At 40.8% G+C, this 27,449-nt stretch overlaps 2 protein-coding genes across 3 annotated transcripts in view; one reads left to right on the top strand and one right to left on the bottom strand.

Annotated features, from left to right (window-relative positions):
* igdcc4 (immunoglobulin superfamily, DCC subclass, member 4) overlaps positions 1-17,358 on the bottom strand; it is a 36,558-nt gene extending 19,200 nt beyond the window's left edge. For both annotated transcript variants that reach the window (XM_037247915.1, XM_037247916.1), the window contains exons 1-2: positions 16,914-17,358; positions 1,485-1,799 (exon numbers count right to left, since the gene is read on the bottom strand). In XM_037247915.1, coding sequence (XP_037103810.1) covers positions 1,485-1,799; positions 16,914-16,980 — 382 coding nt within the window. In that variant the 5' untranslated portion in view covers positions 16,981-17,358. The remainder of the gene's footprint in view (positions 1-1,484; positions 1,800-16,913) is intronic.
* A 3,695-nt stretch (positions 17,359-21,053) lies between these two features.
* On the top strand, positions 21,054-26,408 carry LOC119120993 (secretory carrier-associated membrane protein 5-like). Its single transcript, XM_037248301.1, has 7 exons — positions 21,054-21,250; positions 22,027-22,071; positions 22,244-22,363; positions 22,973-23,129; positions 23,393-23,494; positions 24,373-24,490; positions 24,682-26,408. Exons 2-7 carry the CDS (start codon positions 22,065-22,067, stop codon positions 24,859-24,861), a joined length of 684 nt encoding a protein of 227 aa, XP_037104196.1. The 5' UTR covers positions 21,054-21,250; positions 22,027-22,064; the 3' UTR covers positions 24,862-26,408.
* Positions 26,409-27,449: the final 1,041 nt, after the last annotated feature.

Raw genomic sequence — 27,449 nt, 5'->3', positions numbered from 1 at the left:
CCGCGTCCCCTATCCTCTGTGCCCGCCTGCCCGCCCGACTTATTGTCCCTCAAACAAGAGCTCCTTATAAATAGGCATGTGACAGCTGACAAAAGCGCGGGCATCGGCAAAGTACACGGTCTTGTTTTCCACAAAGCTAATGACTCAATAAAGACTACCTCCTAAGAGCCGCTGACAAAGAGGCCCTCCTTGGTGGGGACCATTAAAAAGCTACTGTCTGTCCTCCCGTCCCACCAAGGGACGACGATCCTACTCCGAGCGACGAACACCTGCGGACATTCTTTCATAACCTTTCCTGACTGTTGCGTTTGAAAGAATGCGCTTGTTGAGAGTCCTTTTTTAATGGCAGCCTCTCACACGCTTCAAACACATTTAATTCACACTTATTAAAACAAACTTCTTAAAGTATTCCCCATCACCTGTTTGCACTCGCTCACTTGCAAAGTTCTCCAAAGAGGTACAGCGTACGTTGGAATTAGCATGCATGCTAAATAATTATATAACGACTTCTACTGTAACACTCACAGAGCAGAAACACACAAACAGAGCTTGCAACAATACTCGCAAGTATAAATTCTCTGCTCAGCGAGAGCAAACAAAACTAGTTGGGGACCTTATCTGCCTCTTCTTCCTGCTCTTAATTATGCTGTATTACTTTCAGTAATGCTGTACAATAAATACAATAACAATTAATACAATACAATAAATTAATATACTAAAAGCACACAACACTTCCCAATCCTTCTCCGCAAAAAAATTGTTTTAGCAGTCTGTGTCCAAAGATTTTGCGACAAAAAAGTGACAAACCAGTGAGCTAGCACATAAGTGTGCTCCATAAGCAATTCACTACTAAAAACATGACTGATGAGTGTTATATAAAAAAAATACTTGTGGGACAGAGGTTTTGTTGTCACAGTTAAAAAAAGAAAAAATAGGGAATGTTTACGTACCCTTAAGTGTGAAGCTGTTAGTGGCACATTTTTTTATTCCTAAATATATAAATCCATCTTTGATGACAAATGAGCCGATTTAACAATTCTTTTCATAACTTTCCCTCGATTGTGGCTAAAGAGAGCTCTAACAATTGATTCATAGATCATGAAGAATTCTCTGTGCTGTATGGAAGTTATTATTGATTTATTTTGTCTAGAAGCAATTTGGGCCATATGGAGTGTGCTTCCAGAAGCATTATTCCGATGTACCTTGGGAAATAGATACACACCCCAATTGTCACTGCTCTCTCACCAACGAGCCTTCTCAAGAAAAAAACTTTTCTGGTTAATATGCACATTGCATAGCTAGGGGTGTCAAACTCTGGCCCGCGGTTTTGTTGTGTAGCCTATACTGTATATAATATGAGACTTTCATACATGTATATGGGTTAACAGTCATAATGGCCCTCCGAAGGAAACTATGAGTACGATGCGACCCGCGACAATAAACGAGTTTGACACCCCTGGCATAGACGGTAGACAGCCACATACTCGCCAGCAGCACATTGACGGTCCGGCTGGTCAAGGCTCCATGTGCACTGGTGCTCACACAGCTGTAGCCTCCCTCCAGAGCCTGAGGGGACGCTCCATCCTCGGAGGAAAGCAGCAGGAGAAGGGAGCTGTCGCTGACATACCGCCGCGAGTCGCTACCCTCTGGAGGGAGGGGCTGGCCCTCGTGCAGCCAGGTGATGTTGAGGGGCGTGTCGCTGGCCCCCAGATTACAGTCCAGTGTGAGAGGGGACCCCGGCTCCAACACCACATGGCTGGGTCCGGCTCCGCAGCTCAGCTCCACCGAAACAGGCTTATCTGTGAATTGGAAAAAAAAGAACAGTAATTTCTAGAAAAGGCCCATGGTGACCTGGGAAAAGGGGGAAGTGACTCATCTGGCCTCCGAATGAAGGCAAGGCAAGGCGCGTTTATTTATACAGCACAAGACAATTCAAAGTGCTTTACATAAAATATTAATAGCTTTACAGAAAGATAACCAGAATCCAGCACGCTCGCCACACTCGTGAGGATACACAGTACAGAAAATGGATGGATGAGCATTGCAAACATTGTAATAAAAATCATCGAAAGTAATTAGATTACAATGTGTAAAACCAAGCAACAGTCTCGATAAATTAAAAGATAATATGCAAATGGGGATTAAAATAGACAATAAAGAATAGATTCATGAGAATGCTGCGGTAAACAATTTCAGTCCTGGTTTAAATGAACTGATGGTTTTGTGGAAGTCTGTTCGGATTCATTTTGTTCAAGTTCAAATAATAAACCTACCCCAGACCACCTGAGAGGTCCGGATGCTTCCGAGATTACTAATACATCTTGTGTGTTTTAGCACAATTGTGTAGCGAGGATTTGATTTGCTGTCAACTCAAACGTAACAATTTTCCCCTTCACTGATTAGATTATTGCGATTTTGGCTATCGGGCTATTTGTTATTTCATAACAACTTGGATGGAGCCAATAGTGCTGGCAGCACACACACACATACTCACACACAGATCGGAGGTGGGGTGTATCGTGGACAGAGTGAGGGAGCCGAGGAGGCGGAGCTAGAGGAGCTTTGGGAATGAAACGGGCACCGCCGCTCGGAAAGGATTCGGATGTCATCACCAGAACATTAAATTTAGAGAGGCCAAGTCCTAGAGCCAGAGGTGTTGGGAGATGACTCACATGATGCCACACAAGTGGCAATGGAATGAGATTTTGTGAATATTATTTATGAATAGAGGAATTGTCTTTTCTTAATCCTGTTTATGGATCGCACTGACATGAACTGGAACAAAACGTTCCAGGATACGGATTCCTCCGATTTAGTTTCACTTCATGCCTCGTACGTAATACCGTGCTTCCTCAAATAGTGACTGTCCCTAAATGGATTCCATTCCCAATTAGGTGCAGGGTGTCACCCACTGAAGACAAATAAACACCTGCTTCCTATTTCTAGCCATGTATCCATCCAGTTTCTAGATTTTTATCCTGTTTAGAGCTACAAGGAGCTGGAGACTCTCCTTGCATTACACATAAAGTTTAAGGATTAAATAATTGTGAGGAGACATATTGAAAAAAGTTTAACTGCAGAAAAATAGATCAACTTTAACTTTGATGACAAATGACTGATCTTTTCAGAAAAGACAAAAAATATCTTATTTTCTGCCTTTGTTGGTCACACTAAATGTACTAAATGTGTGCTGTAAATAAAAACAATACACACACGTGTGTGTCATTATATATTTTTTGTTTATTAATATGGTATCAGGATTAAACTTTTTTTTTTTTAAATTCAAAAATGAAAGAATAAAAAAATTAAACAATTAAAAATAAGACAATAAAAACATAATAAATATAAAAAATACAAAAATAATAATAAAATAAAAACAAAATAACTAAATCAAGCAATCAGCACATCTCCCTCCCAGTCAAGATGCTCCTCCGTGCTCACTTGTCTACCTTTTTACTATCCCATATGTGAACACATTTGTCATTTTTATAATTTCCTGCTTTGTCTTTAAATGAATTGCAGCTGGCCTTCACAGTTCAACCTGGTTTATTTCCCTGCTTCTTGCAAGTGCTTTTTAATGTAGTTCTGTCGAAAACACAACAATCTCAGAGAAAGCAACGGGGCGGGTGTTGTGGGATGAAATCTTCGGATAAAAGGTCCTAATGACTGAAGTGAGAGATAAAAAGGAGCCGAAGACTCAATATCTGTGACGGGCGGCCAACACGTGATCGGTTTTCATAAGGAGCAAGGCTAGAACAGGCAAAATGGACTGCGCTGGAATTGCTTTCAAAGACCACTTAAATACACACACGGTGATGCTTAAAGCTGCTATCTTGTGCTTGGAAGGCAGCCAGGTCATTGGGTTTATCCACTGCTGCATTTTCCACCATTACTGCATCTTCATCCATTATGCACCAACATCTGTTGAATTATCTCAACTTTGAAGAAGCACTTGCATCACATTTCCTAAAAATTGCAAATTTATTGATCCTCATAAATGAATCGGCTGCTCTATCTTCTCTGGGATGGATGCTCTGTTTTATTTTATGGCCTATTCTGAGAGGGGGGAATGAATCTTTATGAGAAATTGTGACATGTCTGCCTCCTGTTCCTCATTTATCTTTGAACAGAAAGATATTGTTTTTGCATAATCTATTGCGTCAAGTTCTTGTTATAGTAGTGACGGACAGTTTTTCTTTGTTATACTACGATTCTATGCATCCCTCTTATAGCGCATTCTAGAAGTCTCCGACTTTACTCTTGTGAACACATTCTTCACACGCACACACATCGATGTCCTGAATCTTTCTCTCTCTCTCTTACTCTGGTGTTGGATTAATTACGTTAATGGGAGATGGAATTTTCCCCTTGATTAAATGAGGCCTGACCCCCCGCCTTCACTTCCTGATGAAGAGTCTGGGTAATTCACAGAAAGGCTGCATGATGCTCTCGAAACACACACACACATACACACACAAGCACATGATGGAGACAACATATACATTTTGTGCATTTAAATGCAACCAAGGCACACACATAAAGATTATTTCAGAGGCCAATACGCTCCAAAGCTCCTGATCCGCATTTCAAATGCAGTAATTAAGTGTCATTAAGTCATTAAAACAACCATTACCCAGCTCAATGAGAACTTGGCAAAAGGCAAGGGATCGGGAACTATTTGTGTCGGATAAGCAGTGCGTGATGAAACAGATGTGCCGAAAAATGGGCCTTCCGTTTTTGCTTGTTTGGTGGTCTTTTCGTCGGAAGTGTATGCTCTATTGGGTTGTGGTCAACTAAATGACTATCAAAATATATTTTATTTATTGAAATGTTTTTACCCCGCATTTTGGTAGTATTTGGTTGAATTATGAATAATCTCTATACGAATTGTGGAATTCTAAACTTTTTTGATTCAGATCTTCACTGAGGATGTTGGACTTTTCCATTGTTCTGAATATTAATCAATCGAACAAGTTGAATATAAGCTTTAAAGAATAAAAACTGTCCACATACTTCTTGACCAAAGTGTAGTTACATAAGAGCATAAAACCAAGATAACACACCGAGATTGACATGGCCTACTAGAGACCACATGGGACTCAAACACTGCATGTATACACACATACACAGTCCAGACAACTTCAAATGACCTAATTTTGTGGACATATGCAGCACACACATGCATGCTCACACGCACACACACAAGCAGTATATTAGTTCATGAAGCCATCAAAGTGCATGTATGCCCTTTCGATAAGTGCCAGTGTCGCTCTTAAAGAGCACAGTGGAAGGTGGGTGGGATGGTGGGGGTGTCCCTGAAGTACTCATTTTGCCATTTTACACAAGACAAGAGGGAGATTGCTGAAAAAGGACAAATTCCACTAACAAATACGTAATAGATTATTCTAAAGGTATTGTGCATGACTAAATAGGAACAAGATATCGTAAAATAGAAGCATCTAGGTGAGAGCAAAAAAAAAAACATCCTGATAATTCTTATTGATTAATTTCGCTCTTAAATGCAATATTATAATTATGCTAACAAATGATTTGTTGAACATGTCAACTAGGTCCCAACTTGGGTTGAATTGTCTGATAAGTATGGTGGCTGTATAGAGTCAAAAAGGCTCAAAACAAGACAAAACAGAATTGCCCCAGAAGACAATCAAGGCTTTATGAATATTTAAAAAAAATGAAGATTGAAGGACCTGGGACAACCTACTGTTACGAGCATTATCATAAAATGTATTTACATATGTCACTTCTTTGTATCAAATATGAAAAATGTTCCCAGTACAGAGCGGCTCCGGCATCTAGACGAATAGTTTCAGCAAGTCACATTTTTACATAATAATAATAATCTCGTGCTGAAATAGCCCCTTTCTGTTAATGTATGACTTACGTTCTTCAAAAGATTTTCAGAAGCAGAGACCAGAGAGAAACCGAGAGGATGGGGGCGGCGGGGCGAGTTCATTGCGAGTGACGCTGCCAAGTGAACATTTCACCGGGTCAGGCTCACTGTCAACACACAACCCGTGTGACCCTGGGTGACCCCAGCGAGACCAAAGCTCAGGTTTCGGCAATCCTCTAAAGTGGAACCATACCAAGGTGCTTTAAAGGAAAACAAGACGACTTCAATCAAATATCCACCATTAGCACTTCTAAGAGCTTGGTGCTCAGACATCTGGTCTGCCAGTTAGTTTGACTTCAGATAACCCTGATCAGGACCAACAGTACAAAAAAAAATGCATGGATGGAGAATTATGAAGCTTTTGCACCAACTACTAACAATCAAAACCTCTCCGCGATTAAACCAGATATTTTTTGCTCTTGCGTCGGATCTCGTTGGATTTGCAACGCTCCACGAAGGCCTCAATGTTTTTTTCCCTGAAGCCGCTGTGAGGCTATGATTCACTCAACAATGTGAACAGCTGCCCTATCACAAGCGCAGACGTTCCAGCTGCGTTTCCTCCCATGACGAAACTTCAATGCGCTTCTCACAGCGACTCATCTTCTCCGCAAAAACGTTCACAACTTCCGCGAGCCGCTAGCAATAATAAGTTGTCAAAGATGAACAACTAGCAAGAGCATTTCTCTGCGCTTCTTTTTACAGTCTAAGAAGGTGATTTGGATTGGGAATTCTTCATTTCTGTTCCAAATGGTAACCCAACCTTGTTGCACGAACTGATAAAGCCTTCACAAAAGAGAAGCCAAATGTCTGAGACAAACAAAGCAGCGATTGATTCAATGCCCCGAGAACCTTGGAAGAATGACGGTTCAAGAAACGACACCTTCGGATGGATCCGCATGAAAATATCATGGGTCGGTCCTTGACTTAGGGTCACATGACCAGGCGGCACTTTAAGACCTCCGCACAAATAAAAGCAAAGCCCTGCAGGTTAACCCTTGAGTCCCTAATGAAACGCAAGGCTGGTTTTACGTGTTCAGCACAGCATCCAGCTTGTACTTTACATCATCTGAATAATTAATTAGCCTTCTTATGGCGAGCGGAAGGGCAAACCGTGATGCGATCAAACTGCGGCAGGCTCATGCATCCCCATTGAGTGTATGTGTGTGGGAACCAGAACAGAAGTGGACAGAGGGAAAGCCAAAGAATGAGAGTGCCGGGGGGGATGGGGGTGGGGGGGTAGCTCTGCCCTCCTTCATACCTCCTGCTCTATGTACAGTGCTCATTCATCCCTGCCTGGCGTCAGCCAATCAGAGAGAGGCAGGGCCCCTCTTGGATGTTGGGCCTCCCACAAGCATGGGGCCTCCGCATGGCCATGACAAGAACCAAAAAGTCAGATTCCAACTAACTCAGAGCAGATTCAAACAAAATGAATATGCCGGACAAATCTGGCATTTTTTAATAAATTGCCCCAAAGGTGTTAAGAGCCTACAGGAGGAAAGTGGAAGCAACAGGCGCAAAGATAAGCAAAAACATACGGGCAGAGATTTCAAAAGGTCTAAGGCAGTTCTCTCCTCCCTGTCCCTGCTCACCGAGGTGACACGCACGGACTTAATAATGCCTCCGTGCATCTCACGCCGGAATGATAAATGAGACTGCGGCGTGACACCGGGGGAACACGTAGCGGTGACGTATCAACGTTTCCACCATTATTCACGCTCATCTGCATGCGCGTGACCACCTCCAGCTGAGCTCCTTCTGTACAAATAACTCATTCCCAAGTCATTACTTTATATCAGGTCCTGTCAATGCTCATTTATGTGTCTTATTCCGCTGGAAAAAAGTAATTCTTTTGCAGCTAAATGTGTATATGTGAATGTCAGGCTATGGTTCTGGCACCAATTGAATTGTCTGCTCGGTGAATTCTTGAGAGAATCGAGAAGTTACTTTATTTCAATGAGCTCATTCTTATGATATCCTTGGACATGATTTGATGTGTAGGGGAAAACTGCAGAGGTTTCCTATCTATTTTTTTAGATTTGGATGTACTTGAAGAGTCAGCTAAGGGATTCAGAATGGTACTCACGAAGATATTCACTGACATTTTTCAAAGTATAGGTACCGTTCCGCAAAGAGAGAGAGAACTATGAAATCATGTTTTTAGGTAAGACCCGGCGGCACAGTTAAAATAAAAATTGTGTATAATGCGGTAAAGCTAAGCCTGACATTTTGGGCCAATTTGAAATTTTTTGATAAAAGGTTTGAGCTGCCTCGTTGCACCCACTTATATCACTTGATTCAAATGCCTCAACAAAATGATCAATTCCAATCACTCCACATACAAGCGCGACAAAGCAATTGAAGGCAGGTGAGTGCGGGTGATAAATGTAAATACAGCACTTACAATACATACTGAAGAAGAGTGCTAGCGGGTGGGAAATGTCAGCTCCTATAAGAAGACGACTGAGAGAAGCGTGCCGTGCTGTAAACACGACTCCATAACAACATACAAAAGCCTCCTATGGAAAACCATAGGGGTAGAAACATATATTTTTTACTTGAACCGAGGCGGGTGTTTTGAGAACCTTTGCTCAAAATATGAGGTCTGTATCTCATGGTGTGTTAATTGCAGTTTTTTGAGTTTTCCTTCTTTGAGAGGTTTAAACTGTGAGCCATGAGATACATTTAGTTGCTGATCATCCCAGAATTATATTTTGTCATCAATAGACTGTGATGGGCAACACTGTAGCATAGTTAGCTTAGCACGTCTGCTTCAGTTCTGGTTCACGGTTCAAAATGTTCCTATGTTGAATCCATAACTTTTCTCCAGGTCTTTCAAAAACATGAATGTTAAGTTTATTTAAGAATCTAAAATGTCCATAAATGTGAATAAATAACTCTCTCTGCTAAGTCGGCTATGATAAGCTTCAGTTCAACCATGACGCTAACGAGAACAAGCGCAAAAGGAAATGAGTGTCTGATGGATGAGTTGAACTCATTTTATACAACTTTGAAAGAAAACCACTGCAATATGAGACACAGATATAAATCAATTACACAAATTAGATCACGTTAACACTCGGATATGCAGCGTCACGGCATTGAAACGTTTCCATGAAACGAGTTAAGCATTTTTCTTCTTTCTGCTATCTCTTAAATAACCCCATCCGAGATAAAGAACTGTGAGACCATGGGAGACAAAATCATAAAAAAAAGAGACGTGTCTCTTAGCTGCCATGTGAGTCGGATCACAGCGGCGGGGAGGCATTCGTGAAGTATGACCTCACTCAAACTCTTAAGAGAAGCACTTGAAAGAAGACCTCGGTTCTACTAAGTATGACCATCACGTCATTGAAATGAGGCCAGCCGTGCCTTCAAATAAGAACCCACATGGAAAAACAATTAATTATTGAACTTTAATACATCCAGGTAAAGCAATTGAGATATTCAAGAAATAAAATGAATCCAAATATGCACCACACAAGCACGTCCAAATGGAAACCAGCCAAAGGCACCTTTAAATAATACATACCCTCATTTAAAATGGACTCTCAAGGGACGAAATCAAAATGCAGTGACAAATCACAGCTGATGCCCCCTCGCTTACACAAAACAATACAGCCACACGCGCTTTAGTAAACACACACACACGCAAACATGCCCAATTTAGAATTAATGTGTCACGGCCTGTTCCTCAGGCACCACTGTCCAATATACTCTTATTTAAGTCTCAGGAGTAATGGAGCACATCTGACGCTACCTTTTTTGAGGACAATAAATTGAGTTCCATGAATTTTAATGTACAGGCATAATATTTTACTTAGCTACGTGATAAAAGTAGAACCTAGATACAAATCATGGCATTCGTTGAAAGAATGAATGTACTTTCATCTGCCTGTGGACACCCTGAACTGCTTTCCAGCCAATCATGGAGAATAAATACATTTTAACAGCAAATAAATGAGATTAATTTCAAATAAGTAAAATAAATGGACTAATTGAACAAACCAATGATATTGGCACTGTAGTGGAGAAGTGAGCAGTGGCTTCTTTGCATGAGACAGAACAGTCAATTCAGATTGCTATGAGCAGTAATTATTTTTCATTTGTGTATTTCGACTCCAAAACGGTCAGAGACCTTTTGTTTAAAAAAAAAAAAAAAACATTTCCAATGTGATATCTTTTTTGCATACCACAAATACAATGCAATAACTCCACATTGTCAGACCTGCATAATACCCTCACATAAAAAACAACAACCTGTTTCTCCATCCTCTATGATATTTAAGCAAGAAAGTGGACTTTGCTCCCTGTATACTCTGCTTGGTGCAGCGTGAGGAATAAATGGTTGACTCAGTCACTCCACAGCACCAACCCCCTCCTCCCACTACCGTGCTTCACATTGCACCGAGTCACTTAAGCCGCAGGAATCCCATATGGTAATTTTCCCTCCAAACTTTATAAGAACAAGCCGCCAATCTTGACAAGGTCTGACCTTTTGGACCATAGGGAACAATAACAGTTTTGTTTTATTTTATTTATGTTTTGATCGATGATATACAACAGTGTAATCCTTCCGCAGCAGAGGTAGACTGTGGTACTTTGAAAGCACAGTGGGGAGGGCGCATATTAACTGTGATGTGGAGAGGCTTCATTACAACTTGTATGAAGGCAAATTACAAAGGTGACATGGTATGCATTTTCCTCATTAAGTCAAAGAGATTCCAAGTATCTTAATGAAGGGTGTTTGACCTTCTGCTGTCAAAACACATAAAAGATAAAGAATTACAGCACTCCGAACAGCCACTCATAACACCATGGTTGGAATCGGCTTTTCAACCATTCACACTGTCATTGAAATGGGAGCTGAAGTCATGCTGCCTGCACAGAAGTAATCCATTCCTTCATCGGTGACTAACATGGGCATAACAATTTATACTGTGTAGAAATCTGAATAGATTAAACCATGGTAATGTCTAACAACCCTAAAACAACCGTTTCCAATTGAAATAAGCCTGCTGTGGTTATTCAGGTACGGGTTCTTAAGACTTTTTTTGTGGGACCATTTATGTTTAATTGCCTACCAGATGTCATGTTGCCACCTGGAACCTGACTCTGCAGGCTGAATTTCCCAAATGTTCAACAAGATGTCTTTGAAGGACACCTGAAAATGACCAAAAATGTCCCTGAAGCAGCCACATCAGACTAAAATGTCAGACTTTTATGATCTTTTGGTGGAGTTGACTTAGTATTTTTTGTAATGCTGTATTTTATTGTGATTTTTTTTTAAATGCAACTCTTCCACGTGTAAATTTAATGAGAATGACCATGGCTAGCATGGGGTGTAAAACACACCATGGTGATTTATATGGCCTTAGAATAACAGCGACAAAGCGAGTCCGTAATAAATTTGTGCCGAGTAGTATCTGTCTATTCCGTGTGGACAGCGAGCAGGGGTCGCGAGTCAAACGCGTAATAAGCCGACCTACGGATACACTCGGCTGTCGGCGCGTCGGCCACGTCGCTCTGGCCTTGCGTGTGACGCCGCTCATGTCAAACCCTACCGGGGACGGGAGATTCATCAGCCGCTAAAATGGATTCTCAGCATGTTGTTGACAGCAGGATGGCTGTCCTGGCTTGATAACAACTCTTCATGCTTGATTGCATTTTTATTTATGATTCTCAGTTGGGGAGAGAAGGTGGGCAAAAAAAAAATCCCAAGTTGGTTCTGATTACCGTCTGTGTGGGCGAATGTCACAGTTTGAGCATCAGTAAATGACACAAGACACATGATACAGTGCATCTCCCATACTTGAATGAATTTGTCAACTCTTTGTCTTCGGCAGGACTGAGAGCATCTAATCATGTTCAGCACCATGGAAAGTCTGCCTTTAACAATGAATTTTTTCGATACACAGAAAGTCTTTTTTTTTTAGTTTCAAGACAAAGATGAGATAGGCTGTCTAACAAGCCGAACATGAGTCAACCCATTAAAAGTTTAACAATGAGTTTTTTCTATACACAGAAAGTATTTTTTTCTAGTCTCAAGAAAAAGATTAAATAGGCTGTCTAACAAGCCGAACATGAGTCAACCCATTAAAAGTTCTCAAGAGCGTGCAAAGCTCCCAGAGCCAATATCTTGTTCCTATCCTGGTAAAAATGTATTTGTGTTAACTTAGCAGGATAAAATTTGGAAGTCTTACATGAAAAAACAAGAATCCTAAAATGCCCAAAAATAAAAAAACATTGAAGCTCACATTTTAGGGTCATTTTGGCAATTTACAAGAGTCAATCAAAGACATACCTGGGAGGGGTTTTAAATTCAAGCCCTGGTGACAATTTCATTCGGCAACATGCATTAGGAAAACTTGTGTCTCACAAGTAGACGCACACAAAAAAAAATCCATCAACTCAGACCTGAAAAGACACAAGAAGTCCACAATTTTGGTTTGAAGCTGCAGTTTTAGATTAGCCTGGAGATGGGCAAGACTAAATGGTCAACCATTCGAGTTTTGATCCTTGTTTGTATGCCTAAGATGGTGATGAAGTTTAACCATTCACCATACAACACAAAACCCACCAAATGTTTTAAACTCATTTTTGCTGCGACCGAACCAATCGCTCGGGGAGTCTGCATGATAACTACTTGAATGAGAGGACAGTAACAGATTGCTGACACAGGAGAAATATAAAGTACCCGTTCAATCAGGACATCACTCAGTGACCAACGGTCTTCTTAATTTATGTGCGCAAGTTATGCTGAACACTATAGAAAAGAATCCCGTTAGCTTAATCAACCCTTAGAAGAAGAAAAAAAAAAAAGATGATGACTCCTGAGCTGTTTAATGAGATGTGAACTTTCACGCTGAAAGGGTGGATTAAAGGACTATTAACACTACGGGGGAAATTATATTTCTTTGGAAACATGACAGGAAGATACAACTGTTGCTGTGCTGCAGTTTCACTTAGTTGATGAAATGAGTCTTGCTTCTAATAACAACCACATTCGATGGACTCCATGCTCATACATTGAAGGTCAACCGCAATCCATGACAGTTTCCCATTGAGATCAATTATATTTGACCTTTACTAAGCATTCTGTTCTACTCGTAGTTATTTTGTTAGCCTTTCTACTCTCCTTGCCAAATACAACTCTTGTGTAGTGTCCAGACATCCATTTGACTACAGCTGATCGTCACCAAATTGCAGTGGGGGCTGATTTGTTATCTTTATAGGCCAGTTTTTGGTTCTGCTCCCACAAGTAGAAGATGCAGGCTTTACATGTTCAAGTCCCAATTGAGCGCCGCCTCCATTAGCATGATCACAAAATCCGGACTCGCCATTGGAACAGCATTAAATGGACTGTGTGGAGTTGGCCTCTTAAACCGGTAATTTCACAAAAACAAGAAATAGGATTTATAAAACTTTTCTGCATTCTTGATCCACAGGATATTTTTATGAAAGTTGGTCACAAATATACGGCTGTAGAAACTATTTTAAAAACGTGAGAAAAATGTATCTTTAATAAAAACGTGAGTCAAATTGTACAATTTTTGAGGCACAGTAGAAACAAAGGCACAGAGGGGCCGCTTTCCTCCCTTTCATGTGTTCATAACGTGTTAAATGAAGTTGACATATTTCCCTGTGATCGTTAGAACAGACAAAACGAGCTCTTTGTTTGTGGATTCAGCCGTGGCCCTTGCCCTCTAATTCGCCTCCGTCGCCTCCTCCCGCTGATTCATCTCTGTCCCAAAATCACTCCCCGAGTTCCCACACTGTTTCTCAATTCCACAAAATGCGCACATGGAGCAAAATTATGATCCATTCATGATTCACTGTCGGCATGGCAGTAATGAAAGCAACCTGTCACGTTGGCCCAACAAATGTGCTCAGAGGCGAGAACAGCAAGGTCTTAAGCAAAGTCCTTGAACGGGAGAGAGACGGGACGACCTCGTTGCCTGACTAGACTGCTCATTAAGAAAGGTAACCATCACCATACCAGGTCAATGGACCTTATTGCTGATAGCATGAGGAAACTAATATGTGGCCAAACCTGTGAAAAATCCTGACCCCCCCTAGAATTTGCGTGTATGGTTCTAGTTGATCTCTATCGGAAATTCTGTGTTGGCGACAACCAAAATGATCACTTTCAGAAACACTTCATGAGTGACAAAAAACCTTTCCTTCAAAAAAGCCTCATAACAGACGCAAGCATCTTGAACAGAAAGGCTGAAGTTGTTTGAGCTCTCTATAAATAAGGATACCATTCCGCGACCACTTCACCACTAGACGCACCATTGCGCAACTTCCAATGGCAACTCGCATTCGTCTCAACCCTACGAGACGGCCGTCTTTGTTTTCGTGGGCCATCGGTTCACCGTGTTCGTGGGCCGTGTGGGTAGGCTTTTCCTGAGCATCGTTGGCCACTTACATCCACCGCTGCAGCGTCTCTTGGTGTCAGCCCTCGGAGGGATCTTGCAAAAGACTTAGCATCAAACGTTGCGCAATCCTCTCACACACCTCCAGTGTGTGCATCTTATAAAAGCCTGGGACCAAACTGCTTTGGATGATATTAAACTGGCTGAGAAATCAACTTATTCAACAGTGAAGTACACCATTAAGGGAATAATGGAAGTTCATTTTGGTCCCTAAAGCTACAAGCTGTATGGCTACAGAATGTACTATATTTGTAGGTTCATTTCTGTTTCAGCATAGGCACCTCAATAGAGCTTCAAAGGTGCCCGAATTGAAAATGAATTTTGGTTAGGTCATCATCACATCCACGCCGGGACTTCAAGTTGTCTCCATGACAACGATACATAGGTCACTGAGTTTAATGCTGGAAGTACAATTATAAACTTTCACTGACACTTGCTGTGACAGCTGCGGGAACTTAGATTGCACAAAAGTGGTGTACATATTTTTTTTTCTTTAAACAGAAAAGCGGACGGTGAAAATTGGCAATCATTTGTATTCCTTTCCAGGAACCATGTGCTCAATATGCCACGAGACAATAGGCGTGATGAAATTTCCAATGTGAAGACATTACCTCAAAATTCAGAGGAAAGAACAAGAAATAAAAATGCATTGAAATTGCGTATACGTCACATCTGTGGCGCCAACAAAAAAGCAAAGCAACAAAGTGGTCACTTACAGTGGAATGGATTTTGGGTTAAGCAAGCACAAGAAGTTACCCTCTCGGATTCCACTGCAACCAGACTCACTGAGGCACCAGCTGGTGATTTAGTTAAGCAGTGCTGCAATGAAATAAAAAATGCAAAGTGCATTTGCTAGCTGTGGATGGGTCCACTGATAATACTCAGCTAATGATGTTTACAAGGTTTTATAATGAGTCAGGAAGGGATTGTTTTCTGTCTAAATGTAAATTTGATTTTATTTATTTTTTAATGATGAGGACATTTTGTTATGAATGTTATTATGTAATCGTGTGGTCTGACTGACCTTAATTAATGGAACTTAGTGAAAAGAATCTGTGGCCTTTCATGATTTGTATTTAAAAAGCTCTGCTGAAGACTAATGTACAAGGATTCCAAAGAAAACTGAATACTTTCCAGAATGTTAGCAACTGCATGATCATACTGCTATTGTTTTAGCGTAATTTATAATTAACGCAGAGCAGTGACACAAAATGTAAAATGTGAATTTCATTATTTGGTCCAATGGCTGAGACCATGACTGTTTTGTTTTGTTTTTAACTTAAGGGGTATGATCGTGCCTCTATATACTCCACCTAGCAACAAGTGATATAGGTTCATTGAACTCAACACAACACACTTGACGATAATCAGACATTTGGCAAATAGTGAACAATTGTTGAGGCGTCGTGCTGTTTTCACTCCAAGTTTAAATTTACTGTCAAAGTAAAGATAAAAGAAAGACATTGTATTTAAATGAACGATATCTTATTTCGATGAGATTCATCATGTCTTCTTAATGAACAAAAACAGATTCTAAACAGATTCTTTTGTTCAGACAATAAAAGTTTTTAGTTGTGACCTTGCTGACAGTTTCGACTGCTACTCCAGTCTTCTTCAGAGCCGTCGAAGCAGTCGAAACTGTCAGCAAGGTAACAACTATAAACTGTTGTCTGAACAAAATAATCTGTTTATATTCATTACGTAGACATGATGAATCTCATCAAAATAAACAGATCTTGACAAATCTTAAACAAAAAGAAAAAAACTTATACCCAATGTACATGACACAAGATTAAAACACTATATTAAAAAAAAACATTGTAATTTGTCCTTACAAAAAGTCTATTTTGGAGACTACTTTTTTTGCACAATACTACCGTACTTTTACTTAAATGCCATTAACTTGTCATATCCTCCCAAAAGATGAAGAAAGAACAGCACTAGCACGCGAGTGTATCCCTAAATAAAATTGTAAAAAAACACTTGCGAGTGAGTCCATTTGACAAAATACAAAACTTGCCCAAATCCTGTTTTGGAATAGTGATGTGCATTCCAGTTCTTTTAGGTGAATTGAACCTTTAGAATCAGTTCATTAAAAAGATTCGTTCAAACGAATCGTTCAATGAATCCCCCCTGCTGATTGGCTGATTTTCTTCTTCGTTCTGTTTTACGGCGAGGTAGCACCAGCTTCAATGGGCATTACTGACATCTACTGGTTGAAGTTATATATGAAAGGAAAAAAAGAACGAATCACTTTAGGAAGTGATTCGTTCACTCTCGTTCACTGAAAAGGGCCGCTCTTTATGAACGAATCGTTCACTCACGAGCCAACACTATTTTGGAAGCTCACTCGTTGCTCTTTTTGCTGGCAACTGCTGCAACTCCTGGACGGGACACACAATACATGCAAGCGCGGCACAAGAGTATCGAGAATGCTGTCCAGTATTGAGAGTATTGTCCTGCACAGTGCAAGGTGCACGAGTCACCCCGCTCTCCGTGCACCCGTACTAAAAAAAAAAAAGAAAACCCTAAAAGCATGCGTATATGGATGGAAATGTTGCCTTTACCTTGCTTGGATGGAGCGCAAAAGAGCAAAAGCACACAGATGAGCCAAGGGGTGCTCTCCACCGCCATGTACAGCCTTTTGGTGAGGAGGGGGGTCCACCAGTGGGGTAGCGTGGGTGTCCTCGTCCGTGTCCACAAGCCAGGCTCGACCGTCACAGCCACATGCGATGCATTTTCTTTTTGTCCACGGGTGGTCAGTCTGCTATTGTCTGCACGGGTAGTTTTGTTTTATGGAGGGGAAAGTCTCTCACCCCACGCCAAAGCTCCCCCCCCCCCCCCTGCCCACAACCTCACTCTCACGCTTCTCTAGTAGTCCCAACAACAATAACGCCGTCTTGTCCCTCGGCGAGTCAACGCCATATTACGAGCCAATGTTGAAGAGTGGCGTGTGGTAGTGGTAAGGTGGTGGTGTGTGTGGTGTGCCTCTGCTTGCTGCTCCACACACACACGCGCGCGCGCACACATCCATGTACACACACTTCCACGATTGCACACGCGCGCGCGCACACACACATCCATCCATGCACACACACTTCCACGCTTGCACACGCACGCACTTGTGCGCGTTCATTGTGCGCGTGCACGCTGCCTGACACTGACTTACTGCCTGGCTTGGTTGGACAAGGTTCACTGGAGCAAGCTGCGCATAATAATAATAATAATAATAATAATAATAACAATAATACAGTTCCCCAAACAACATCTAAACCCCAACTAACCAAACATTTTAAGCACGCAACTCAGCAAACCAACCAACCTCCTGACTGAGTTGGTGCACCCCATGTCTGCAAGATTCCCCACCAGCCCTTTGAACGACTTGACAAATTTGGCGTACCCCCTTGAGTCCAAACAGCGTGCTTGTCCCAATTATTCGAAGCCACGCACCCCATGAATGCCCTAACGGGGTTGACGCACCACTTCTGCACCACACACGCTAAAATAGGTACTTTTGCCTGTCTTTTCCAAATATTTTAGTCGCACCCCTTGAATTGCCCGACAAATTAGCCACATGGTCTCTTTGCACGCGCAAACTCTAAAAAAGTCTGCTTTTCCAAAACATTTCAAGCCATGCACCGCCTTTAACTTCCCAAAAGAGGTGGTGCGCCGCCTCTTCCTCATACACACACTAAAAAGCGTCATTTCCACAAACTTTTCAAGCCACGCCCCCTTCAACCAGATGGTTGACATGATCCCCTTGCCTTTCTCAAAGAGTTTAAGATGAGCAACCCTTCAACATCTCGACACAGTTGGTGCACCCTATTCAGACACACGCACGCACGCACGCACGCACACACACAAAAAAGGTGCCTTTCCAAACTCTTCCAGCCACGCACCCACCCACTTCAACCTCCTGTTGGTGCAACCACGTTCCCTCACACGCAACATTATAAAAAAAATGCATTCCCCAAAACTTTTAAGCCAACCACCCTCTTCAACAGAGATGGTGCACACCTCTCCTCACACGCAGCATAAAAAATGGGTCTTTCCCAGCCTTTGTCAAAAAAAAATTCTTACAAGATTGGGCAGAAGGCAGAAGAGGAGGGGCGGGGAGCCTGGTGGTGTGCTTCCCAATCAATCAGTCGCTGAGTACTGAGGGCTTCACTGACTCGTACATGCAAACACATCGCGGGCAGCCAGCTGGAGCTCTGCCTGGCCGCCTGCCTTCCACACAAAAGACATCCTCCACAAGGGAACAAAGTGATGAAGAGCCAGCGTATGCATACACTACCTCTGCTGCTGTCCGAATTCAAGTATAGAAAATTGCCTCCAATGCAGCATGACAGACAGTCAAGGCAGCACAAAGCACATATGTGTGGCAAATCCCATCGCTCGTCTTTTAACTGTAAGCAAAGACACGATGATTAAAGGCTTTAATGGAGACGCTCCCTTTAGTAATATAACGCACATCTCCCCACGCGGATGCGAGATTGATTTGGTCTGAAGAAATGAAATGGGATGCGGTCATTTCCCAGGTGTATGATTAAAGCAAATGTGAATTATGGGATGGCCGAGTCCCATGTGATTGTGGTCAAACTGTAATTTCCTCTCTTTTTCTTTCAAAGGGGAGTAAATGTATTCGTGCCATGTGCACAAAAAAAATCCCAGTGTGTTTTGGCCACACCATCTTTTCCTAACACACATCCTAAAAAAAGTATCTAGCCCATTCCCCAAATACTCAAGCTCCGCCCCCTTTAACATTCTGACAAAGTTGGCGCACCACATCTACCTAACAAAAACTCTGACAGCCTTTCCTAAACGATTTTAACGACCATTAAACATCCATCCCCAGAGTTGAACTTCATCTTGACTCATCTGCCATTCAAATATTATGCAATTGCTCTCTTGCTGTGACTCCACTAATGGAAAAGAGAGCCCTCAGTGGACTTCGTAAACTCCGGGTGGCCAGGGCATGACATATTTAGAAGTACACGCTGGCTTAATTGTGATATCTGCGGATCTCACAGAGACCAATTAGCAGAGCAAACTTTTGAGCGGTTCCTCTTGGCAGCTTAAAGCAGCGGGTTGAGTGTCTTGAATGCAAGCCAGAAAATATCCACTGATGCTTCTTTAATGCAGCAAAATAATACCTTGGCTTGTTTTCCTGTGTGATCATTCCGTAAAATGGAATCTCTCTCTCTCTCTCTCTCTCTCTCTCTCTCTCTCTCTCTCTCTCTCTCTCTCTCTCTCTCTCTCTCTCTCTCTCTCTCTCTCTCTCTCTCTCTCTCTCTCTCTCTCTCTCTCTCTCTCTCTCTCTCTCTCTCTCTCCATCCATCAATCCATCCAACCAGTGATAGTAATAATGGACAAGATATATTCCTTACTGCTTTGAATCGACCATGGTGAACAAATTAACAGTAAGATGTCCATGTTTGAATATCCATCCATCCATTTTCTGAACCGCTTAGTCTGGGAGTGTTATTTCACCGCCTTTCACTTAAGCGGTGCTGTGGACAAACCTCTCCCCGGACAGTACGCCTGGTCCAGAGGAAAGGCGTCTCCATGGCGACCAAGACAATGACGGGACACAGGCTCATAGGAGGGGCGACTAGGCAGCCAGTTTTTTTGTTTTACTCTCAAAAGTGTGTACAACTGAAATTATACATTCTAACAGAATGGTTAGTAACCATGCAGAGATAATTGTTTTCCTGCTTCTGACTATGAATAATTTAATGCGGTGCAGCCTAATGACTTCATGTAGTCAATGTATTACAGTGCTTTGTACTTTTGTATAACACCAGTTTTTTTTCTTTTCATCAATTTTGTCTTATGGCACATTTAATGCCTTTGACATTCTTTTTTTACTCTTGGTTTGACAGAGACTTAAATAACGAGATTCACTGAGGCTTTGTAAGCTCTGTGGTCTAAGAATTGGAATTTCTGGAAAACAATTATTTGATTGCTACTTTTTTCCATTTGCAAATAGAATATTACACTACAACTTTGTTATTATTGAATGAATGAATATGCTTCATGATAGGTTTGTAAAGGCAACATTTTTTATTGCTCACACGTTGAATTACTCCAAGTAAGGGCAAGGGCAGCTTATTCACAGTGAAACAGTGACCTCACGTGGAAAAATGACGTCATTACAATTTTCTGCCACAGTATGGTTTAAAATAGTGTGAAAGCAATTTATACGATTTAAAAGGTCACAAGGTGTGTTTTCATGAAACTTCCTGTTTGATGTAATCACTTTGATGCAGAGGTGTACTGTTCAATTCACACAAAAAACTTCTTGATGGATTTTGTTGAATAAAAAAATGCAAAAATAAAAAGCGACAAGGCCTTTTTTATTTCAAAACTGAGATTAAAGGACAATAAATAAATGTGTCAAATCTGATTTTGCTGAGTTTTTATATTTCTTATCTTCGGATAAATTTAAATAAATAAATACATGAAATGCAGTTCCACAAAAACTGCCTGGGAAGAAGAAATATCATGCACATACAAAGAGCAAACCTTAATTTGACATTTGCCTATTTAAAATTGTTTAGATTTTATTTTTTACAGATCAAATGTCCTCTGTGTTAATATAAACTCTTTAGTACTTTACATCTACTATATTCAGAACCATGGACAGGGAGGCGGTGCCATCAGGGATTAGAATACTTTAATCCCACCCAATGGTTTTGAGAGGAAGCTTGATTGACAGGTCAGAGACGTGGGATTTTACCAGGCTGTACGATCTGGTGTACGTACTATAATTGACTTAACCTTTTCTCTCTTTAAATACCTGATTGAATTTTTTTCTGCATATTCCTGCAACCCTTTGAGATCTTTCTTTTTACGCCTGACGTGTTTGAGACCACACGGGCAAACTGCTCTCTGACGAGAGAAGGTAAGAAGATTATGTCTCTGTCCATATGTCGTCTTTGCAATGCCCTATTTTTTTAGGCCTATTTCCTTATATAGTGTGGATGCATGGTAGTTATTATTCGGGACATTTCAACATGAAACAGAGGGCGTCACCTCCCCACACCCCCGCCCCTTTTGCCTCCATCACTTTAATAGCAACCGATTCTTTACCCCCCACCTCCTCCCCCCTTCTGCAGCGACAATCGTCACAAGTCATAATAGCACTCAATACATTCCGTAGAGTGAAGAATTAATCACGTCTTGTCTCATCATTTTGGATGAGATACATATGGGATGATTTCTTTTTGCACTTAGTATTTTATTGTATTTGACCGCATTGCACTGCATCAAATCGGCCATGCGGGATCGTATCACACCGTCGGTGTCAAACTCAAGGCCCGGGGGCCAGATACGGCCTGTCACATCATTTTATGTGGCCCGTGAAGACAAATTGTGCATCAACTTCATGTGTCGATACTAAAATGACAAATTACACGTTATAGAATAGAAATAACGCTTGCATTTTTTAATTCCCATTCATCTTTTTAAAATAGAACAGTTTTACGAGTCTTTAAAAACTAGTTTGTTGTGTATCTTATAATGTATAATATAAGGCGTTGACAGTCCTAATGGCCCTCGGAAGGAAACTATGACTATGATGCGGCCCGTGACAAAATTAGTTTGACACCCCTGTATCACACCATTGTGCGTTGTCTCCTATTGAATTGCGTTGCGTATCGGATCTCTCCGTTGTGACAGGCTAAAGCGACGGGATTGGAAGTGCATCGAACGTCACCATGGCTGGTCAGTACCAATACGGCACTAATACAACAACTTGCTTATCAGCACCTTCATAAAATAATGAAAAAAACGGAACCAAATACTTGAGTTGAACCATTATTTGAAGAAGGTGATGTTATGCATGTTTCTTCTGCTATTCCTAGTGGTTGCTCTGTTTCAAACATCTATTTTGCAGAGCCCAACTTCCCGCCGCTACCCGGTTTCATTCCGCTCAAGCCATGCTTCTACCAGGACTTTGATGAGATCCCCGAGCAACACCGCAGCTTGTGCAAAAAGATGTACCACCTGTGGATGTGTGAGTCCGCTTTTCAAGAGCTTCACTTAAGAGATTTAATCAACCCGATTTGTTGTCTTCACCACTCGTGATAAGAGGGGAGATGCTTTACAAGGGCCCTCCTGCAATAATAGCCTGTCCACAGTGTTTCTTTTAATTTGGTAACGAGACAAGGGACTGAGCAGATGGTCTTGGTTTGAGCTGATGAGGTTAGCGGGGGCATTTTGGAATAGAATGATATAACTTTTTAAGGGCTAGTGCTTTTATCATTTTATGACACCGTGAACAATCAGGGCGAAAAGATCGGCTATAAAGCTTTTGCCCTGCAGCAATTGGACTGCCAAAGTTACTACATTAAAAACGATGCTCAGGCTTTGTTAGTTTTGCACTGAAATGGTGATGCAACTGTATGTAAGATTATACAATGAAACACACACACACACACACACACAAACTAATGACAGTAGTATGCAGCATGCAAAGTCTTGCGTAGTTTCGTGATGTTTTACCCAATGACATAATTTGGAGTAATTGGCCCAACAAAACCTTAAAAAGTCAAAGGAAAAGCAAAACCCACCAACCGTGTTGATAATTGATTAACTGAAGTTTCTTTCCTTTCTCTTTTCTTAGTAAACGGCGCCACGCTGGCAGTTAATCTCGTGGGCTGCTTTGCATGGATGTTCGGAGGAGGGGGCGTGACCAACTTTGGCCTGTCAATCATTTGGCTGCTCATGTTCACGCCCTGCTCGTACGTCTGCTGGTTCCGGCCCATTTACAAAGCTTTCAGGTAGGGGATGCAATTTCTGCACGCAAATTACAACTGCAGGAATAAACACATTGTAAAATGAATAGATATGTAATAAAATCATTATTCGAATGACAATGTGGGATAATAACTGGGTGACAGAAAATTGTTTGAGCATGTTTTCAATATTATTGATATCCAGCTTTAGATCCTTGTCAATTCACTGTACAGGTAGATCAATTTTGTCTTACTGGTAATATTATTTCACTATTAGCGTCATTTCTGAAATCATATTTCTCCCTCAGGAGTGACAGCTCGTTCAACTACATGGTCTTCTTCTTCGTCTTCATGGCTCAAGTGGGCATCAGCATCATTCAAAGCATTGGCATCCCGGGATGGGGAGTGTGGTAAGAGTCAACCTCATCAAAAATATGTCAAAATCATAGAAAAATAATTAAGGAATTCAAAAACGTTGTATATTATCTAAAATTGACAATTTATTTGATCACAGTTGATAAAAAATGATAACGACAACTTAAGTGATAACAAGTACATTCACTTTAATATGAAGATTTTACAAGTACAAATTAAATGAACAAATACATTATAGTAAATAAACAATGAAACTAGAGTCTCAAACAAGTAAAATACAGCTATAATTTAAATAAAATACAAAATAACAGATAGATAAATAAATAAATAAATAAATAAATAAATAAAATTAGAGCACACACGACCACATTTTAGGGAATATAATATTTCCAAAAATGTACACTGATCATTTTAAATACACAAAGGACAAATGTAAACTTCATTCACTGCAAGCACATGACTTTAGCCATTAGTGTATAGCAATAAGTCATCCAAGAATGTGTAAAGCAGACCATATAATCTGCTTTCCTCAATGAAACATGCTTTTGTCACAATGTCTGTCATCTCCATTAACATGACTGTGATGGACCATTAGGAATTAGCCTCGTAGACGTTTTATGACGGCTCTGTTATTAGATTTTTAGCTGCCGTTAACGAGCGCCTGATTCGGCCTGATGCCCATAAATGGCAGCCTTCATAAACTTTAGAAATGTCACTACGGGCAGTTTGGATGCACACCTGTATGCGCAAAGTGCTGCAAAGTCTTTTATCCGCCGCTACTTTGAAGGCAGCTAAATGATGGGCATTTAATGTCCAGATGGCCAAGTAGGCGCTGACGGCGATAATATTGTCTTATATCAAATCGTGAGTCATTTTTATGCATGAAAGGTAATCTTTTTTGTCTCCCTTTCAGCGGCTGGTTGGCCACTATCTCCTTTTTCAGTTACAATATTTTGATAGCTCTGATTATGTTGGTGCCTACCATCATGTTCACCGCCGTCGCCTCGCTGTCCTTCATCGCCCTCACGAAGGTAACATGTGAAGAAGCAAACTTTTTAGATTGATTGTGACACTTTTCTTTTATAGCACAGTCCCACTTCATTCATTTAGCACCAGGCATAAAGAAAAATTAAAAATCGAGCCTTCAAGGGACGAGCAGCAAGAAAAGCATTTTGATTTTTTATTTCAAACCAATGACAGTAGCAAAATTACACTGTGGCAGATCCACAACTTCTACCGTGGGAGTGGTGGCAGCATGACCAAAGCGCAGGAGGAGTGGACCACAGGTGCCTGGAAGAACCCTCACGTCCAGCAGGCCGCCCAGCAGGCCGCCATGGGGGCAGCCAGCGGCGGCATGCAGGATCAGTACTCGGCTCCGCAGTACAACGACAACCAGATGTAACACGCAAATGTTGCAGCGGCGACGCTATCGTTGGGGCCAAAGTTTGAACAGTAGCCTCATCCGTCATCTGGTCTGAATTGGAAATGAATAATTCAGTGTGTTTTCATGCTGTTTCTTGTTCATATTTTATAACTTTTCACGTGACATAGAGTGAACCCTAGCACAATCACAAATTCATTGTTTATCATTGAAAAACAAACTTATTAGCTTCTTTGTGCTCCGGCCAAAGTATCATTTGGCGTCATTTGGTGGCACTGTGGTCCCCTGTGAATTGTGGGGGTTCACTGTCATCACAAATACCAAAATAGTAGCTGGCTCCTTCTGGATGGTCACCTTTAAAGCGCATCGGCCCCTCCCCTAAACAAGTTAATAGATTTTTTTATCATTAACAAGATTAATGATGATGATGATGATGACTGAACTTTATTCATCCCACAGCGGGGAAATTTACTTTACTTAATTTAATGTACTTTATTTAATTTAACGAGATATTCATAGTTACAGAAAAAAACCACCAGTCTGCGCCCCATGACTGCTCAAAAACAAGAAAATTATTTGACATCTACGCATTTTATATCCGGTATTTACCATGACGTCACACGCCGGCGTCTCGTGGAGCACGAGGACTATGGCGTGCAAGATGTTTTGGCTGTCATCCAGTGTGCACCGAAAACCATCGCGATGGATGACAGACGTGCATTTTGCGGAGGAATGGGGTGAACGGACACGATACAGGACATGCGGAAAAAAAGGTCCGTGGTATGCATGTGTGTTAATAGCAGCGGCCTCCTCGCTGCACCTGATCGGGCAACTCCGTCGCATAGTTTTTAAATGCACTATTATTTTCAGTATTTTAGTGTTGATTTGTGATTATGACTGTGGACTGTAGATCTTGCATCAACCAAAGAAAAGTGAACATTTACTAGACTTTTGCACTATGAAAGAAAACTGTTACCTCAGGAGTATATGCGATTTCCAAACAGTTTGCCACTTTTTTTTTTTTTAATGCTGTTAAAATTAAACAGTATTATAACGCCCCAAATTAATGTTAGGGCTACATATTTAGTATTACGTGTAAAATATTTTACATTAGAAGATTAGAGTCCTATTAACAACTGGTTAGTAGGTTGAGTAATTTTTAAAGTCGCTCTTTACATTTTTTATGTAATATTTTTTTATTAATAGATCACCTTTATTGTCATGTTTTTTTTTGGTAGTAATTTCCAGGGGTTTTGATCTTTTCAGTGTAGTCCTTTATATTAACTCTAACACTGGGAAGAAAATCTGCATTATTGCAGGTGACGTATTTAACTAAAACATTAATTCTATTGAGTACGTATGTCAAGTAAAAATTTGCTGAACCGTAGTTTATTACGAGTCCTGTATTTATTTTATTTTTTTTAAAAAGCTGTCGTTCAATATAGTTTGTGATGTTTTATAAACTTACATGTACAGTCAAGCAGTGACCCGCCTCTGGCTATGTGCCTGTTTGTCCACAGGGAGGCGCTAAGGAATTTAGTATGAAATATAAACAATTTCAAGCCTGACGAACCTTTCCTTTATTCTTCACCAATAATTGTCTCAGTTAACATGACTGCATTACTTGCATGCCGTTTGTTTTTCTCTCCTATTATTCTGATACAGCCTCATCTTGTTCAGTTTAAAAAAAGTTATATGTATTTTTTAACTTTTATATATATCTTAATCCTACCTGCATTTTATGAGACAGATATACAAAATGAAGTGTCTACTATAGCTATAACTACTCATACACCCGTCAAAGACTGAAAAATATATTGTACCTTACTTGCATTGATTATGTGGGACCCTCCTCTCCGGTAGTGAAATAATTAAACAACACCGGGATGACATTTTACTGCAGCGGTATTCCCACAGGAGCCAAGCAGTGCTTTAATTGCCACACAAACACACACGCATGCATACACACATGCCTTACCCAAGAGTGCACTATCATTCTACACTGGCTAAAAATGGACTCCCATTTCTGGTTATTTTTAAAATCAATAAAAAAAAAACACACAACTACAACAGAGAGCTTCCATTTGAGGACTTAAACATGATAACATGACTTCAAATATAGATTTTCTCTTTTATTATGTAACCTTCCGGGATAGACAGCACGCTTGAGTGATGTCGACACATATAAGACGGGACCTCAAAGGCAGACGTATTGTTAAATTCACAAAAATATTTTTACGATTTTTTAAGTTTTGGATATTTTGCTGCATAGCTGAAAACCTAAAAATCTATTTAAAAAAAGTTTTATTTCTCACAACTGGCTTCTATTCTTTTTTTTTATACACACACAAAAGGCGCACTTTATTAAAAGGCGCACCTACGTTTTTTGAGGAAAATTAAATGCTTTTACGTGCGACTTATGGTCGTGAAAATACGGTATTTCCTTTGACAGGGCAGACGCAAACTTGAAAATCACACTTTTCCAACTGCTTTTGCTCTTAATTGGTCTCCGTCAAAGGAAGAAAACTATGATCTTTGAAAGGCACTTAGACATGATTGCTCTACAGGGATACCTCACAGTCGCCTTCCCGTTAGTTATTTTGCTGTAC

The sequence above is a fragment of the Syngnathus acus genome, chromosome 3 (genome assembly GCF_901709675.1).
Source record: "Syngnathus acus chromosome 3, fSynAcu1.2, whole genome shotgun sequence".
In the NCBI taxonomy this organism is placed as follows: domain Eukaryota; kingdom Metazoa; phylum Chordata; class Actinopteri; order Syngnathiformes; family Syngnathidae; genus Syngnathus; species Syngnathus acus.
The sequence above is the reverse complement of the archived record's forward strand: the minus strand, read 5'-3'. Positions and strand labels throughout refer to the sequence as shown.

Bases quoted from the DNA above. Each gene is read 5' to 3' on its own strand.
- LOC119120993 (XM_037248301.1), top strand. The intron at 23,495-24,372 runs GTAAGAGTCAAC...TCTCCCTTTCAG, and splicing joins ATCCCGGGATGGGGAGTGTG to CGGCTGGTTGGCCACTATCT. The intron at 24,491-24,681 runs GTAACATGTGAA...ACACTGTGGCAG, and splicing joins CCTTCATCGCCCTCACGAAG to ATCCACAACTTCTACCGTGG.